General features: G+C 40.1%; 1 protein-coding gene across 1 annotated transcript; it reads left to right on the forward strand.

The window, feature by feature from the left end:
• Positions 1-52: 52 nt before the first annotated feature.
• Positions 53-15,028, forward strand: LOC124272076. Its single transcript, XM_046707214.1, has 14 exons — positions 53-427; positions 891-1,014; positions 2,480-3,109; positions 3,682-3,803; positions 5,123-5,888; positions 7,124-7,279; positions 8,465-8,588; positions 9,838-10,062; positions 10,491-10,674; positions 11,264-11,401; positions 11,754-11,971; positions 13,558-13,735; positions 14,359-14,455; positions 14,911-15,028. Exons 3-13 carry the CDS (start codon positions 2,496-2,498, stop codon positions 14,409-14,411), a joined length of 2,778 nt encoding a protein of 925 aa, XP_046563170.1. The 5' UTR covers positions 53-427; positions 891-1,014; positions 2,480-2,495; the 3' UTR covers positions 14,412-14,455; positions 14,911-15,028.
• Positions 15,029-15,771: the final 743 nt, after the last annotated feature.

Below are 15,771 nucleotides of genomic sequence, written 5' to 3' on the forward strand. Positions count from 1 at the left end.
GAAGTGAAAATAATGCGATTCAGTGACTGTGAGACAGACTACAGTATATATATTATGATCATGTGAAGCTGCCATCACTATCGTGCATACCTGAGACACAACATATACTCTACCACCTAGGCGATTCAGTAATTTCTACACCCAAATAGATTCCACTGTCTGAATAAACTGTCCCAATCTACCACCCCTTCACGCAGGAATAGAATCTACCAACACTGCCTTTCAATACGATGTAAACATTGCACCATTGCTAGTAAACTGTCAAGCTATATTTAGACCAGGTAATGTCACCAAACATCATCCTGTATTCTGTTAGTGCGCATATTAGGTAATACACGAAGGTTGAAGTAAGCAGTTTGAGCAGAAATCCAGTTAAATCATCTCATCAAGACCAGTTGTGTTACTGCGAGCGTTGCCAAGCTGACAGGTGAGTAAATTAAGACATTCGACGTGAGGCTGTCTGCTTTCAGGGGAGGTAACTGTGGCGTAGCACCCAAAATTGATATTTTTTGTAGAGCTAAAAACATATTGTATGTCCAGATTTAGTGGAACGTATGATTCGAAACAGTGACAATAAGTTGTCGACAGTGATTAGTATTATACATATGTGGAAAACGAAACGTTGACAAATATTATGCTGTGCTTAAAAGTTAAGGTGAGGTTAACCTCAGTGTTGTGGAATAAAAGGTGTCTTTCCTGAGAAATCTGCAGGATGAATTTCAGTAGTCATGGCAGATCTAAACTGAAACATATCTAATGCTATAATTTTTATGAATATCCTAGCCTAAACATAAACATGGTGATTATATAAGTCACACGTTTCCCAGATGAATTTTGAGGACTGAATGACTTCATTTTTCAGCTGTTAAGTTTGTATATTCTCTTTACAGGTAAACAGAATGATGTCTTGTTAACTCTGTTGCCAGCTCTTGTAAACCACTCTTCATTCCAAGTCAATCAGAGTTGGCAAAGAATTGTTAATCCAGTGGACTGATGATCAAGGTTTTATAAAAGGTAACAAAATCTCAGAGGTTAGTTATCATTTGTATGTAGAATGTATTATTGTTTGGTACCTAGAGAAACTGTGATAAATCAGACCCAATAAGTACAAATCCTACTGATGTTACAATTATAACATGTTTTACATTAACTGTATTTTGTATCTAGGCTAGACTAACTCTTAGCATCTGAACATATGTAATTTTGATAGAAACAAACAATTCCTTTAAAATTTGACAAGGAGCCCCAGTTAGAAGGGAGATACAGACCCAACAGGAAATACAGGAAATCTAGACTTGCTTCATCTAGAGCGTTAGCATTGCAGAAAGGGCTAGGCGGAAGGGAAAATAATGCGGTTCAGTGACTGAGACATACTATATCTAAGCCAGCTTCCATATTGCAAATAATCTATTCTAGGGCTGGCATGGGTAACCCGGATACCCGGGACGTGTGGGTAATGAGTCGGACCCGGGTACCCGTTCTCAATACCCGGACCCATCAGGATCATGTGACTAATAGATTAAACAATGTAATATGTTATTCTTTCATGATTAAAAGGTTGTATTGTCTTTGAAGACTTAGACATAATTACAGTCACTTCTTTTGAATAAAATACATGGTTAAGATATTAAGAAACTTGAAATTTTAGCCTCTGAGCTGAAGAATATTTTAGCCATTTCTTACAATTTTGATGTCAGGAATTAACATAACGAGTATCCGGGCAGGGTAGGGTAATAGGGGGGTGGGGTACCCAGGTAGAAATTTTGGACCTGTCCCAGCCCTAGTCTATTCAGTAGAAGCCTATCTACTCTTGAGATGAGTTTTTTCCTCTATAACAGGGTGTCTGAAATACAAAATGATACCAAACAATACTTTAAATTAGTGTAGGGACAGTTTATTTATTATAAGGGGTATGTGGCGAGATTTGTCTTAGAACTGTATTACATTTAGCTCACCTCCCACACACACCTTTTGTAACATGTTTTCATGTTATGATGTATTGTTGGTATTATTGGTTTAATGCCCCATGCATCAATGTGTAAATTATTGTGTCGGGGCCTGATAATCTGATGATTAAACTGAGTCCATTCAAGTCTGATACAATGAAATTGATTTGGATATGATGTGGAGCTGTCTGAAAGAAAGCAGGTATAACAATCACTGACTCATCACAACCTGGCCGGCCAGGCATCTCAACCCAACCTCAGTCAAAATGCATCCCCAATCCTGCCCCTTACCTCAACCCCAATCCAACCCCTTCTCTGTCCCTATCCACAAAGCATTCATAATGTTACGAGCTGTCGGAACTCTATAGTTTACTATAGGCTTACGTATGTTGTATCGCTGTGAACGCTTCGTGGAAAAGGACCCTGGATCCACAAACATCCTGATCTTTAAATCTAAAAATTCAGAAGTTTCTGATTTTGGTAAATAAATTATATGTAAATGGCAAATAATTCTTCCTTGCTTGTTTTAATAGTCACCGTGATTCCACCATGGTCCTGAAGAAGTCCAACTGCAGTCTGAACTCTGGGAACTCACTGAAAGTCAGGTACTATGACAAGGCCTTCATAGGAACGCGAGATCACCTCATCACCAAGGTTTACATAAACAGAATCATCCAGCCAGCTGATTTTGAAGAACAGAATGCGAACATATTGTCGATATCAGATGAGTATGTTCAAGATGGGGACCTGGCTATTCAACATAACTTTCATGGTCCAGTTGTCTTTTCACTAAATAAAAGAAAGCGTTGGCTGCTACGAGAGACTGTCGCGAAAACCATTTGCTATATGGCTGAAGAAAATTGTGAGGAAGACTTTAAGATTACACTGGTTGATAATGTTCACTTATGTAACGGATACACTTATTTCATGAATCCTAACATTGCTGTATGCCGGGAGTACTGGGATAGTCACAACATCCAGCCTCATGTTACTCCCCGAAAGGATGCCTCGTTTATCACAGATCTACGGAAACGTGGGAAGAGGAAGGAAGAGGAAGGGAAGGTGACAAGGAGAAGAAAGTATCACAACAAGCATTTCCGTGCAATCCAGAGGAAGGTGAAGACGTTGCCCCCAGAGACGGAGCTGCACCAGCAGCCATTTATGTAAGACAATATGGCCGCCATCCACAGCCATGTCATGAATGACCTGAAACAATCTTCCTTATTTAACTCGTAGTGTACTTTCAATAAATTGGTTCAGAACCGTCAAATTGAGTAACTGTTTAATAGATTCGCATTTCTTAAAAGGAATAGGGATAGAATTTCTGATGAACTTTTGCACTTTGACCATATTGCAAACTGAATTTCTCGTGACCATTTTACAACTAGTTTGTTCAAAGTGTAATAGGTACATATACCTTACTTTTGGAGTGTTTGTAATTTTTACCTTTATTTGACCGTAGCTGTTTAATCCTTTCACAATATATATTGGGCGCTGTGGCTTCTCACCTCAAATGGCCATACTGAAGAAGCTGGATTTGTATTTGGACCATATATTGATATATTATGTTCAAATCATCAGAATTTCTATATTAATACTAAAAATCGTCAATTAAGTTAGGCATTTCTTCTAATTAAGCTGAGAAATCATGATATGACTGAAATACTCATTAACCCTGTTGTGTGAGATTATATATCATACAAACTGGACATTATTCTCCGCCCTTCACTTCCAGTCCCAGGAACCTAGCAGAGCCTCACGGATGTCCAGAGATTCGATACGAGTTGTGGTCGCCAGCGGAGTATACATCCAAAAAAATGTTCTACAGAACAAGTCCTTATGAAAGAATTTGGGATAGTAAGTTTTACTTTACAGGCATAAAAATGATTTACATTTTCATTTGAAAGGACAACAACATTTGGATCAGGGAATCTGTGTGAAAAGGAGGTCTGTACAAGGCTATATGCCATTTCAAGTGAATTTGATTCATGTCCACCATATATTTTACTGATCTACTAGTTCACATTTTGTGATGTTTTGCAATTCTTCAGTTAATGGTGATGCAAGTAACAGCAACAATGTATAAATGCTGCACATGGTAAAAATTACAATGAAAATACAGAACGGAGTCATCCTCAAAAGTAGTGAAAAGTAAGTAAGTCCATTTATGGGGGTTGGGGGGTTTGGGGTGGTGTTGGTGTGTGAGGTAGCCCACTGTTTTAAAGCATTCGCTCGTCACGCCGAAAGGCCCAGGTTCGATTTCCCACATGGGTACAATGTGTGAAGCCCATTTCTGGTGCCCCCCGTCGTGATGTTGCTGGAATATTGCTAAAAGAGGCGTAAAACCTCTAACTGCTCTAACGCTTTAACTGCTGGGCTACCTCACTGCCCTTGGTCTTCATGAAGAAAAAATTGTGGACTACAGGTGGACTTCATTACAAGTTACTTTAGGATTTATCTCAAGATACAATATATACAAGACTGCAGAGCATGTTGCTTTGGGTTGAGCTTATATTATTATATTAAACTTTATATTCAGCAGTTCACTAATACCTCCACATTAACATTTCATCCAATTGCAAGTAACATCCATGTGTGTGGATGTACAAGAACAATGGTCAATGGTTAAAGTAAATACTAATACACGGAAAATAATTACATGAATAATATACAAATAAGGTATTTGACCATATAGGTCTAGTATTTAAGTTCTTGATTTTTGGGAAATATCCACTGCCATTTAGCATCCAATAATGTGCACATTATAAAACATGGCCATGATTGTGTTTTGTTGAAAATGCAACCATATTGAAAATTTATACAGTCAAACATTCTTCTGTGAAACTTTGATGTTCAAAACTTACCGTTGTCTCAAATTGAAGGCATGGGCCTAGATTTTCGAAGCTCTCTTAGCACTACAATAGTCGTAAGTGCCATGCAATAACATTCACTTACGACTATCTTAGTGCTAAGAGAGCCTCCGAAAATCTAGGCCTTGTTCTCTGCCTGTTCCTTCTTTTGTCATCATTTTGTGATTGTGTCGAATCTTGGAAAATTTGAAGTATTTATATAGGTCCCATCAACTTTAACACATCTACATTTGACTGTATTTGAATATGAACAGTAGATTTATATATATTGTATCTTAATTACTGTCTTGTAAAATGTATTTTTAGAAGATCCAACTCACAATATGAGACAAAATAAGGCTCTGAAGAAAAGTAAAGGACTCCGCAGCAAGAGAGACAAGCAGGAGTCACATTTTGGTTTCTCACCACAAGGCATGAAAGAACAGGCTGATGAGGAACAGGAACACCCTGGAGGACTTGGAGAAGAGTGGATGTGGGAATTGGGTGAGGTGGAGGAAGTGAAGGAACGGGAGCGGGCCATGGAAGTGGATTTGCAAACACTGATTATGAAACAGGGTTCCAGGAAGAAGAAACTGAGGAAGAAAGGACGTAAGGCTGACATGGTGGACAAGGAGACTTATGTGTTTGTGACTGATGACAGGAGGAAGAAGGTCAAGGTTGAAGTTGAGCAGATCAACAGAGCAACTTCCTTGTGGACAAAAAGATATGGGAAAGGTTGTGCAATTGTGTTGGAGAACAGAACCAAAGTAACTGATGATGATTTTGAGATTGTTGATAGAAACACTGAATCTGAGAATCATTCCGACCTGGCAGGTGAGATGCTGGAGCTCATGAAGAACCACCTGCAGGTGTTCAATGGCAACTTCTGCGTGTGCAAGATTGCCATGGAAGACATTGTGCCAAGAAAGCTGGCAGAATTGTATGGACATGGCGTTGAAGTCAGCCTTATCCATCCGTATACATTTGTCATTAACCTTGGGAGAAGTCAAGGTCACTGGTGCATGGTGTGCCAGATGTCGCCGGGATTGGGATTTTGGCCTGACCCTGAATCACAAACCAGTGTTGCACTGAGGTAATTATGCCAAATACTTGCCTAGAAATATTGTGTATCTTAAACAGATGTGTGATTTTAGTAACAACTTGAAAACCACAATTTTGAAATATGAGGTTAAGGGATTTTATCAAAAATCAGGAGGGGAGTTATGATAAAATATGACACAGAAAGATGGTGGTCGCCTGACGTGATCATGACTAGGAGAACATTTAATTCAGTAGCAGAATGAACAAGATTCATGAAATAGTGTGAAACAAGCCTTGCACAAACCTTCCATTGATAGATTACAGCTGTGAAGTCTAGCCAATGAAAAGAGCATGTATGTCCATTTTCTCTCAGCATTTTAAGGAGTGAGTAGTAAAATGATCATGGCTGCTATGAATAATGTAAACAGAAATTATAAGGTATCGGAGGGACACCTGATTTCACTGCAATTACCAGTAATATAAATATTATTGAATGACATTTTGAGTAAAATAATAAAACGGTATAACAAACATAAGTCCAGATTTACAATGAACATGATTTGTTAGGAGGTAGAGTAACAATAAGATTAACGTTCATAATCTTTTTATATTCTATTTCCTATCACTGATCATGTTGAGACAATGTACGTAGGTTGTTGGTCAAGCTTATGGACCGGACATACTGTTTTGATACAGCTTTTAAGAATCAGGCTAGCTATTCTCGAAACTTCTTAAGTCCTACGAACTTCTTAAGCCCATTCTTAACACATTGGCTACGATCAAAGTTAAGAATTCTTAGGGCTACGAACGTTTCGAGAATATGGCCCCAGGTTGGGGCCTTGTCTTATCTATGAGATCAGCTTATCTTCAGTCGTACACGTTGCTTACCCATGACAATCAGTTAAGTTTAGTAACTTTCAGAAGCTGAAATATGCTGGCATGTTGTTTTTGAGGTAGCAGTTTTTGTAACTAAGGTAAAATAATTTGAATTTTAGAACCAGCGTTCAAAATACCTGCCTGTCCAACCGCCCGGGACAGTTATTTTTAAAATGGACTGCCAGATTCTCAAATTCACCTGCCTGAGGGTCGGGTTAAAATTTTGACATTTATATGAAGATATTTTTGGGGCAGGTATGTTTCGGTCAGAGCCCAATGGTCTGGCTGAAATTTTTTGGGAGTTTCATACCCTGTTAGAGCCCAATAAAAGTTTCCTTTACATATATGTGAGTTTACCTTGAGTCAAGGTGAGCTACTGAACCTATTCCTCAGTAAGTTATATTCACGCAGGGTAACATTGCAAGGAAGAGCTGCTGAACCGGACATCTGCACTGTGAACTCCAGTCTGCGTCATGCTGTAAAGCAAACTTCCAGATCAGGACACACTCTGACAGAGTTATTTGCCCTTGCCAACAAAGTCATTGAGGAAACATTACAACAAGCTTTGTAAGTAATTTGTACTAACATTAGGAACTAACTAAAGTAAGGAAATCAACTCTGTCATGTATATGGTCATTAAAAAAAGAAACGCACACCACCAGAGATTTTCTTGAGATGCATTGTGTTCAATGTTTAGACAGGTCTATGGTGGTTTTCATTTGTCCACACTAGACAGATGGCATTTATGGATGTAAGAGGAAGTGAGTTAACTGGGTTTGGGGCCATTCTGATCAGTGTACAAGTTATATCTAGAAAGCCCAAATTGATGCTTGTCCAAATTGTGTACCTATTTGGTGGAACCCATGAGATGGGGTATCATGCTGACAAACCTGAAGACATATATTTATGATCTGGGCAAACTGTTATTCCAACCCTCAATCATGGCTTTCTGGCATGCTCAATGCATGCAGCTATGCAGTGGTTGGTGTCTTAGACCACTGGGCCACCTGTGTCCCAGTAGGGCTATAATTCTGCCTTGACTTAACTGTGTTAATACTAGTGGTGGTCCGATTAATTGAAATAATCAAAGATTGGTCGTAGTGACTAAACGACCAAGCAATCGATCACAATTTCTCATAATCGAACACAAACAATTCTGGAACACTTATTTTCATTAACAATATTTTTCACAAGGTTGGTTTTGTCTGTTACATTTCGTAAGCATTACAAGCTCGTTTCAAGTCATGATTGAATTTATGTTAAAGATTCCAAGAAATTTATGTTCCTAACATACTAGTCATCCTTTAAAGGTGTGAAATTTTGCCAAAAGAACTACTTGTTTTTTACCTTATTTTTATGTGTATTAACAAATTTCATAAATGATGCTAACCAATTATTTTCGATGATTGATCGGTAGTAATGAGCCAATCATCAATTATGAGATTTTTACCAATTCCCAACACTAGTTAATACTGATGGACTTCTTTGACATATGAGTATAATCTTTTATGGGTACATTGAGCACCAAACAGCTACAGAGAGGTTCAGGGGATTAGCAATATTTGGATAGTCATGTATAAAATTATGTGTTGTTAACAATGAAAATTACAATTTTTGTGGAAATGTTCCTGATCAGAAACTCAGTAGCTTTATCAACTGTTTATGGTGGGTAGTGTGAAGATTGTGTTGCAGGTCACCTGTGAGAAATACAAATACAAACTTATGACTCTATCTATATATATTTTAATTCAGGTCGACTACAAAGTCTCGGGCTGATCTCCATGGAAACAGAACAATCCACAAGCAGCTTTTCTCTGAGTTAACTGTAGTGAAGACAGCTGAAGAGGCTTACCTTGAGGACAAACACAATAAACAGGTAGGTCACATTCATGAGTAAACAGAAAAAAAGATTCATTATCAAACAGGGAGGCCACATTCATGAGTAAACAGAAGGCCACTTTTTAGAGTAAACAAGAAGGCCACATTCATGATAAAAGAGCTAGGCCACATTCTTGAGTATATGGGAAGGTCGCATCCAGGTGTAAACAGATTCATGAGTAAACAGGATATTTCACAGAAACTTGATGTATTTGTCTGATCCAGATTTGATCATTTACAGGTCAACATGCTATCAGTCTGTGAGGTGAGGTGAAATTGGGTGTAATGTCGTGCTTGAAAATATTTCGCTCATATGACGACGTGCGGACGCTCTAACCACCACACCACGGAGGCGGTTCTATCAGTCCGTGACTAACTGCTGGTCTGAATTTAAGTTCAGTTACTAATAGTTCAGACCGACTCCATGGTGTAGTGGTTAGAGCGTCCGCCCGGAGAGCGGATGGTTCGCGGGTTCAATCCCCGACCGCGTCATACCAAAAGACGTTAAAATGTGGTACTTGTTGGTCCCTGCCTGACGCTCAGCATTAATGGGTACAACAAGGACTGGTCGGCTCGGAGTCAGTATAATGTGTCTGAGTGGGGTATTCATGCTTCACTGCGGCATGGTATCTCAGTGGGCTAGCACTATAAAACCAGCTTCAGTCTGAGCTAGTACAAGCAGCCGCACATACATACACACACCTGCACGCACGTCATATGAGCTCAAATATTCTCAAGCACCTCACATAAACCCACCCCACCTCACCTCACCTCACCACCTCACCTCACCTCACCTCACCTCACCTCACCTCACCTCACCTCACCTCACCTCACCTCACCTCACCTCACCTCACCTCACCTCACCTCACCTCACCTCACCTCACCTCACCTCACCTCACCTCACCTCACCTCACCTCACCCTCACCTCACCTCACCTCACCTCACCTCACCTCACCTCACCTCACCTCACCTCACCTCACCTCACCTCACCTCACCTCACCTCACCTCACCCTCTCACCTCACCTCACCTCACCTCACCCCTCACACCTCACCCACCTCACCTCCACCTCACCTCACCCTCACCCTCAACCTCAACCTCAACCTCACCCTCACCCCCTGTTGATGTTGATCTTGTTTTGGACACGGAATATGACCCAAACATGTATCTCACAAAGTATCTGATTCACATTTTAGTGAAACAATACTTCTTGCATTTTTAAGCCAAATTGTGTTATAACTTGTTACAGGTTCTTCCAAGTGTTGCCCGAATTGACCTTCTAACTCTGATTGACCTTGACTTTGACCTCATAGAGGAGTGCTCAATCTGTTTTGCATCTTGGGAAGGGGAAGAATGGTCGTGGATTTCACACAATGTGTCCTTGTTGCCATGTCGACACAGCTTTTGTCGACAGTGCTGGCAGCTGTACCTATGTCAGAATATCAAGGAAGGGAAGACAACTCTTTATTGCATGGTAAGTTGTAGGTACTGTTAGCACTGGTTACTAGAGATCATGTGTGGCGTCGATGTGTTAAATATGTGATATATAGCAGATTTTTGTCATTCTTTCTTGAATGAGATAATGTATTTGTTGTGGTTAGAATGTATGATCACTTTTGTGTCATCATACCAATCGAGAGATGCTCTTGATGTCAACCTCTGGGTTTGTGGTTGTGACCTATATACAATGTATGTGCAGTCCAAAAAATCAGTAACAAACAATGGGTACAGATGTATTATGTCATAACAAATTCTCAATTCTTTACTCAGCTGAAAATCCCCTATACAGTCAGCTAATAGATCTACGGTGACATGGTAGATAATGATGTAAATATTGTATGTGTTTGTTGAACATTCATATCGTTCTCATGCATGAAGCAATAACAAAATTTGTTATTTTAGGAATATGGTTGCGAAACTGAGTTGGATCCTGCTACAGTTACCTCCCTTGTTCCCCCTGAATTTCTCACAAGATGGCAGCAACAGTGTGCGGAGAGTCATGTGACTCGGGCAGGGGGCTGGCACTGGTGTCCGAAGGCAGGGTGTCAATATCTCGCCAAGATGGCCAAGCCACAAGATAAAAAGTGTGAGAAAACTTACTAAGTACCTGAATGCTTCTGTATGCAGTTTAATATGCTCTATAAATATGCCAAATATGAAATGTTTAATAACTGAAACAGAGATTGAGGGAACACCACAAGTGATTCCACAAGTTTGACCTTTTTCCAACGTTCACAGAACCCTGCATATTCTACTGACTTTTCACAGTGAACCAATCTGCACCATGAACTGGAACACCCTTGCCCACAACACCATTAAGTTGCTTGACCATTCCATAGAAATTGCTAATTTATGGAAATTGTAGAGTCGGGTGTAAACTTGTTGCATCAATTGTTCTAGAGAGACTGCAATTTCTAGCTCAACAGACATGTCTAAACGTATTGAAAATAATTGAAACCATCAAATATTTAAATATTTAAAACCTTTAAAATCTTGCTTCATTTCTTCAGACCTTCTACATTTGGTAATATTTTTTGTATGATCCAGATTGTGTATAACATACTAAATTGGCTACACTGTTAGTCCGGACAATAACCTTTGCTCTTATCAGATCATGGATGGACAGGATCCCAATCAAACAACAGGTTTTTGATGAAGGCATGACTGTGTTTCAGCTCAGCGACTGTGCCGGTATGGAGTTCCTGTTCAATGTCACTGTGGGGAGCTTTGGTGTCTCTTATGTCAGAAGTCACCTCATTGGCCGGCTCTCTGTAGTCATGGTGACATATATTACAAGATGCTGCTGGAGAATGGTATGATTGGAATTGTTGTTAGATGTCTCTTAGTCTTTATTGTTTGCAGAATATCATATAAATAATGCTTTATTTGATAATAATGTAAACATATGAGCTGCACGATGTTATTTCTGATACGACATCATTTAAGGAAAAAGAAGAATTTATTGTGACAGTTTGGATTTGGGGTAGCCTGGTGGTTAAAATGTTCACTCATCATTCCAAAGATCTGGGTTCGATTTCCAGTTTTGAAATGAGTCCAGTTTCTGTTGTACTTCACTCTTCACTGTGATAAAAGATGTGCAAAACCGTACTGGCCCACTCGCATATTCAGTTCATTTTTATCAACCATTTTTGTATTTCACACCAGGTAATGAAATGGGTCGACAGCTTACTAGTACATCGGATATGACCTATTTCGTTAAGCTGAAAAATTGTCCTCGCTGCCACTACCCGATGGAGAAAGATGGCGGCTGCAGTCACATGACCTGTAAATGTTCGCACCACTTCTGCTGGGTGTGTCTGGGAGACTGGGACAGCCACGTGCACTCTGGTCTGGTCTGTGCCTCTGCTGCAAGGGAAGAGAGGGTAAGTAGTGCTGACACAGAATCTACTGTCTTTACAGCCATTTTGACCATTCAGCGCCCATTCAGTTCCCAGTTATGAGATAATATATTAATCGTATATCTATGTCACATATATCAAGACTGTTACGATTCGCTCATGTGTTCAGTAATTCGAACTGTATCCTTTTGTGAATTCAGTTTGTTATTCGCAATCACTAAGATCGAATATTCTTGAAATGTTTTTAAAGGTTCTGTTTTTACTTGATAAATTACTTATCAAAACAAGATATGCAAAATGGAATATATCCACTCCAGGCTAGTGGTGGTGTGATTAATTGAAATAATCGAAGATTGGTCACAAACGATGAAACGACCAAGCAATTGATCATGTTTTCTCATAATCGAACCCAAACAATTTTGGAACACTTGTTTGCATTAATATTTTTCACAAGGTTGGTTTGTGTCGTTAAATTTACATTTCATAAGCACTCTGAGCTCATTCCAAGTCATGATTGAATTTATCTTAAAGACTCCTGGAAATTTATGTTCCTAACATACTAGTCCTCCTTGAAAGATGGGAAATTTGCAAATGCATTTTGTGCAATTTGCAAAAAAAACACCAAAGGAATACATGTTTTTCTTTATCTTTTTGTGCATTATCAAACATAACAGGAAAATTTTATCAATGACGCTAACCAATTATTTTCGATGATTGATCGGTTGTAATGAACCAATCATCAATTATGACATTTTAACCAATTCCCAACACTACTCCAGGCAGGAAAATAGCCAGCACTGTTTGAGAGTAATGTGGTCACTTTTAATTGTTTGATGAATTAATGCTGTGAACATGGCAAAATATACGTCACATAATTTGCCATTGTTTCACTGGAGTTATAGAGTCAAATACATCAATTGCTGTTATTGTAATCATTATCCAATATCCTCATCATGCCGGAGGCCCAGGTTTGATTCCCCACATGGGTACAGTGTAGGAGGTCTATTTCTGGTGACCCCCACTGTGTTGTTGCTGGAATATTGCTAAAAGCAGTGTTAAACCTCACTCACTAACACCATTGTGTCCGAATTACTAACACAGTAGTTTGAGAGGGCAGTGGGTTATCCCACAGTAACATGAGCGGCAGCGGGTTATCCCACAGTAACATGAGCGGCAGCGGGTTATCCCACAGTAAAATGAGTGGCTTTGGGTTATCCCACAGTAGCATGAGCGGCTGCGGGTTATCCCACAGTAACATGAGTGGCTGTGGGTTATCCCACAGTAACATGAGTGGCTGCGGGTTATCCCACAGTAACATGAGCGGCAGTGGGTTATCCCACAGTAACATGAGCGGCTGCGGGTTATCCCACAGTAACATGAGTGGCTGCGGGTGATCCCACAGTAACATGAGCGGCAGTGGGTTATCCCACAGTAACATGAGTGGCTACGGGTTATCCCACAGTAACATGAGCAGCAGTGGGTTATCCCACAGTAAAGAAAGTGGCAGCGGGTTATATGCAGTATGTTACACTGAGTTATCCCATAGTAGAGAGTTGAGGGTAGGTTCACCCAAGCAGAGTGTGTTATGATAGCTGATGTTGTTCCTGTAGACGGTGGAGCTGGACTCGGAGGCAGTGATGACGCTCCATGCTTCCCAGTACAACAAGTCCGTAACTCACCGATACTCCTGGAAGAAAATTACCACTACGTTCATCAGGTCAAAGGTCACTCAGCTGGTCAGCACCCAGGTGAAAAAGCCTTCACTATTTGACTCACAGTATCGGCAAAGTAATTATCAGCATCATGTGGACTAACCCTTGGACTTCATGATCTAAATAGTGTACCCCCTTCTCCAAATTCCTGGATCCGCCCCTGTTAGGGTTCATGTAGGTTACACCCAACTCTAGCTTTAGCCCTTGGATCCCTTTTCCAATCTATTCATTCATGGCCATAACATTCATTAGGGTTATGTACCCCTTTCAACCAAACACCTTTTCACTATCCTTAGGGTTTGGCAGAACTTGCCGATCAAACACCCCTCTCAAGTCCTTAGGGTCAGGATTAGTTGTGAGGTAGGGAGTATGTCATCGGTCTCTTTTAACAAATACATCTGAGGCAGTTTGAGAAAAAGCCATACATCTTTATCATGTTTTGAGTTTCGCCAAGAAAATGGCTAGTGCACATGACAGAAAGGTAAACAATCAGGTACTGATGACTTGGTAAATGGACAATAGTTATTTATGATAGTGCCCTTGGTCCCATGATAAGGTGTTGGTTGAATAGATTAACTCTTTAGAGAACGCCCAGAGCTTCAAGCTGGCAAAGTGAACTCCCCATGATGCTCTACATTCAATGTATGCTCAACTGTTTTTCATAAAAAGGACCAGAAATAATGTGTTTTGATGTTTCAGAGAAAGAAGATGTGGAGGAGTTCACCAAGTGCAATGAATACAGCCCAGCTTGATGCTACTCAAGCATTCCTCACAGACCAGCTGGTGTTAGTCCGATGTGAGTATACCCACTGATGGGACCACACTATATCAGCTTTGCAATCAAAGCAACTTGAATGAAATAAGTGGGGTGGGGGGTAGCCTAGTGGTTAAAGCATTCGCTCGTCACTCTGAAGACTGATTTGATAACCCACATCAGTACAATATGTGAAGCCCATTTCTGATGTCCCTCATTGGAATATTGCTAACAGGGGCATAAAACTTTACTCAGTCACTGGATGGAGTTGCCTCCTTTGGTCTTGCCAGGATGTGCTGCTTGCCTTCTGAAATCCATTATTCATCTTTGTGATTTTTGGTTTGGAACCTGCATACTTGTGCTCAAGAACAACTTAACCCCTTTTAAGTAAGATGGAGGTTATTGCTTAAGGTATGAACTGATGGTGTGTGGTTGCCCATGGCGACAGTGCAAGCTGCTGATGTTCTGAGAGTGATGGAGGTGATGTTGTGTTTCAGCTTCATCGGCTGCTGGAGAACTGTAATGTGCTGCTGTCAAACACTCCTCGGTCCTGCCAGCCCAAGAATCTGCTCACCTGTACGTCCCAGCTGGCCTTCACCACATCCAGACTCGAAGCAGTAAGTATACTTCTGTGTACATTACCTCTGATACACTCTGGGTGTACCGGGGTAAATGGAAACTGAGACAATCTTATGTTTTGGGGTTTTGATAAATGATGTCATATACAATTCTAATTTTCAGAATTGTCTCCATCTGTTTCAATGAAAACAGATTTCTCCAATTTCAACCCTTTCAACTTTCTCCAATTTCAACCCTTCCTAGTTTCTTAATCCTCCCTAGTTTCTCCAATTTCAACCCTTCCTAGTTTCTCCAATTTCAACCCTCACAAGTTTCTCCAAATTCAACCCTCACAAGTTTCTCCAAATTCAACCCTCACAAGTTTCTCCAAATTCAACCCTCACAAGTTTCTCCAAATTCAACCCTTTGAGGTTTCTGCCAGTACAGGTTTCTCAAATTTCGTATTGCAACTGTTTTTCCACTTTTTGTCCCTACTAGTCTCTCATTTATCCATTACATGATTGTTCTACCCTTGATGTCAATACGTAGAACATGATAAATAGCACATTTACATAGCAGATGAGTGTTCCAAAGGTCATAGTAATCATTTGTCAGTTTTCTTGTTAAAGTCTGTGAATCCATTCAATGCCAGTGAAAAATAATGGTGGTAAATTTATGGATGTCAACTTCAGTAATATAAGGAACACTGAAGAACCGAAGTCGACATCGATAAATTTGCCCTCTTTCATGTCGCCCAGTACCCTTATAATGTGCCGAGTTGCAGCATTTGCTTTCAATAA

This window comes from Haliotis rubra, unplaced genomic scaffold (genome assembly GCF_003918875.1).
Source record: "Haliotis rubra isolate DU_JTF1 unplaced genomic scaffold, ASM391887v1 Scf166, whole genome shotgun sequence".
Lineage (NCBI taxonomy): Eukaryota > Metazoa > Mollusca > Gastropoda > Lepetellida > Haliotidae > Haliotis > Haliotis rubra.

Coding starts and splice junctions, on each gene's coding strand:
- LOC124272076 (XM_046707214.1), top strand. CDS start 2,496: ATGGTCCTGAAGAAGTCCAACTGCAGTCTGAACTCTGGGAACTCACTG. Junction 5,889..7,123: donor CAAACCAGTGTTGCACTGAG/GTAATTATGCCA, acceptor ATATTCACGCAG/GGTAACATTGCAAGGAAGAG. Junction 11,402..11,753: donor CAAGATGCTGCTGGAGAATG/GTATGATTGGAA, acceptor ATTTCACACCAG/GTAATGAAATGGGTCGACAG.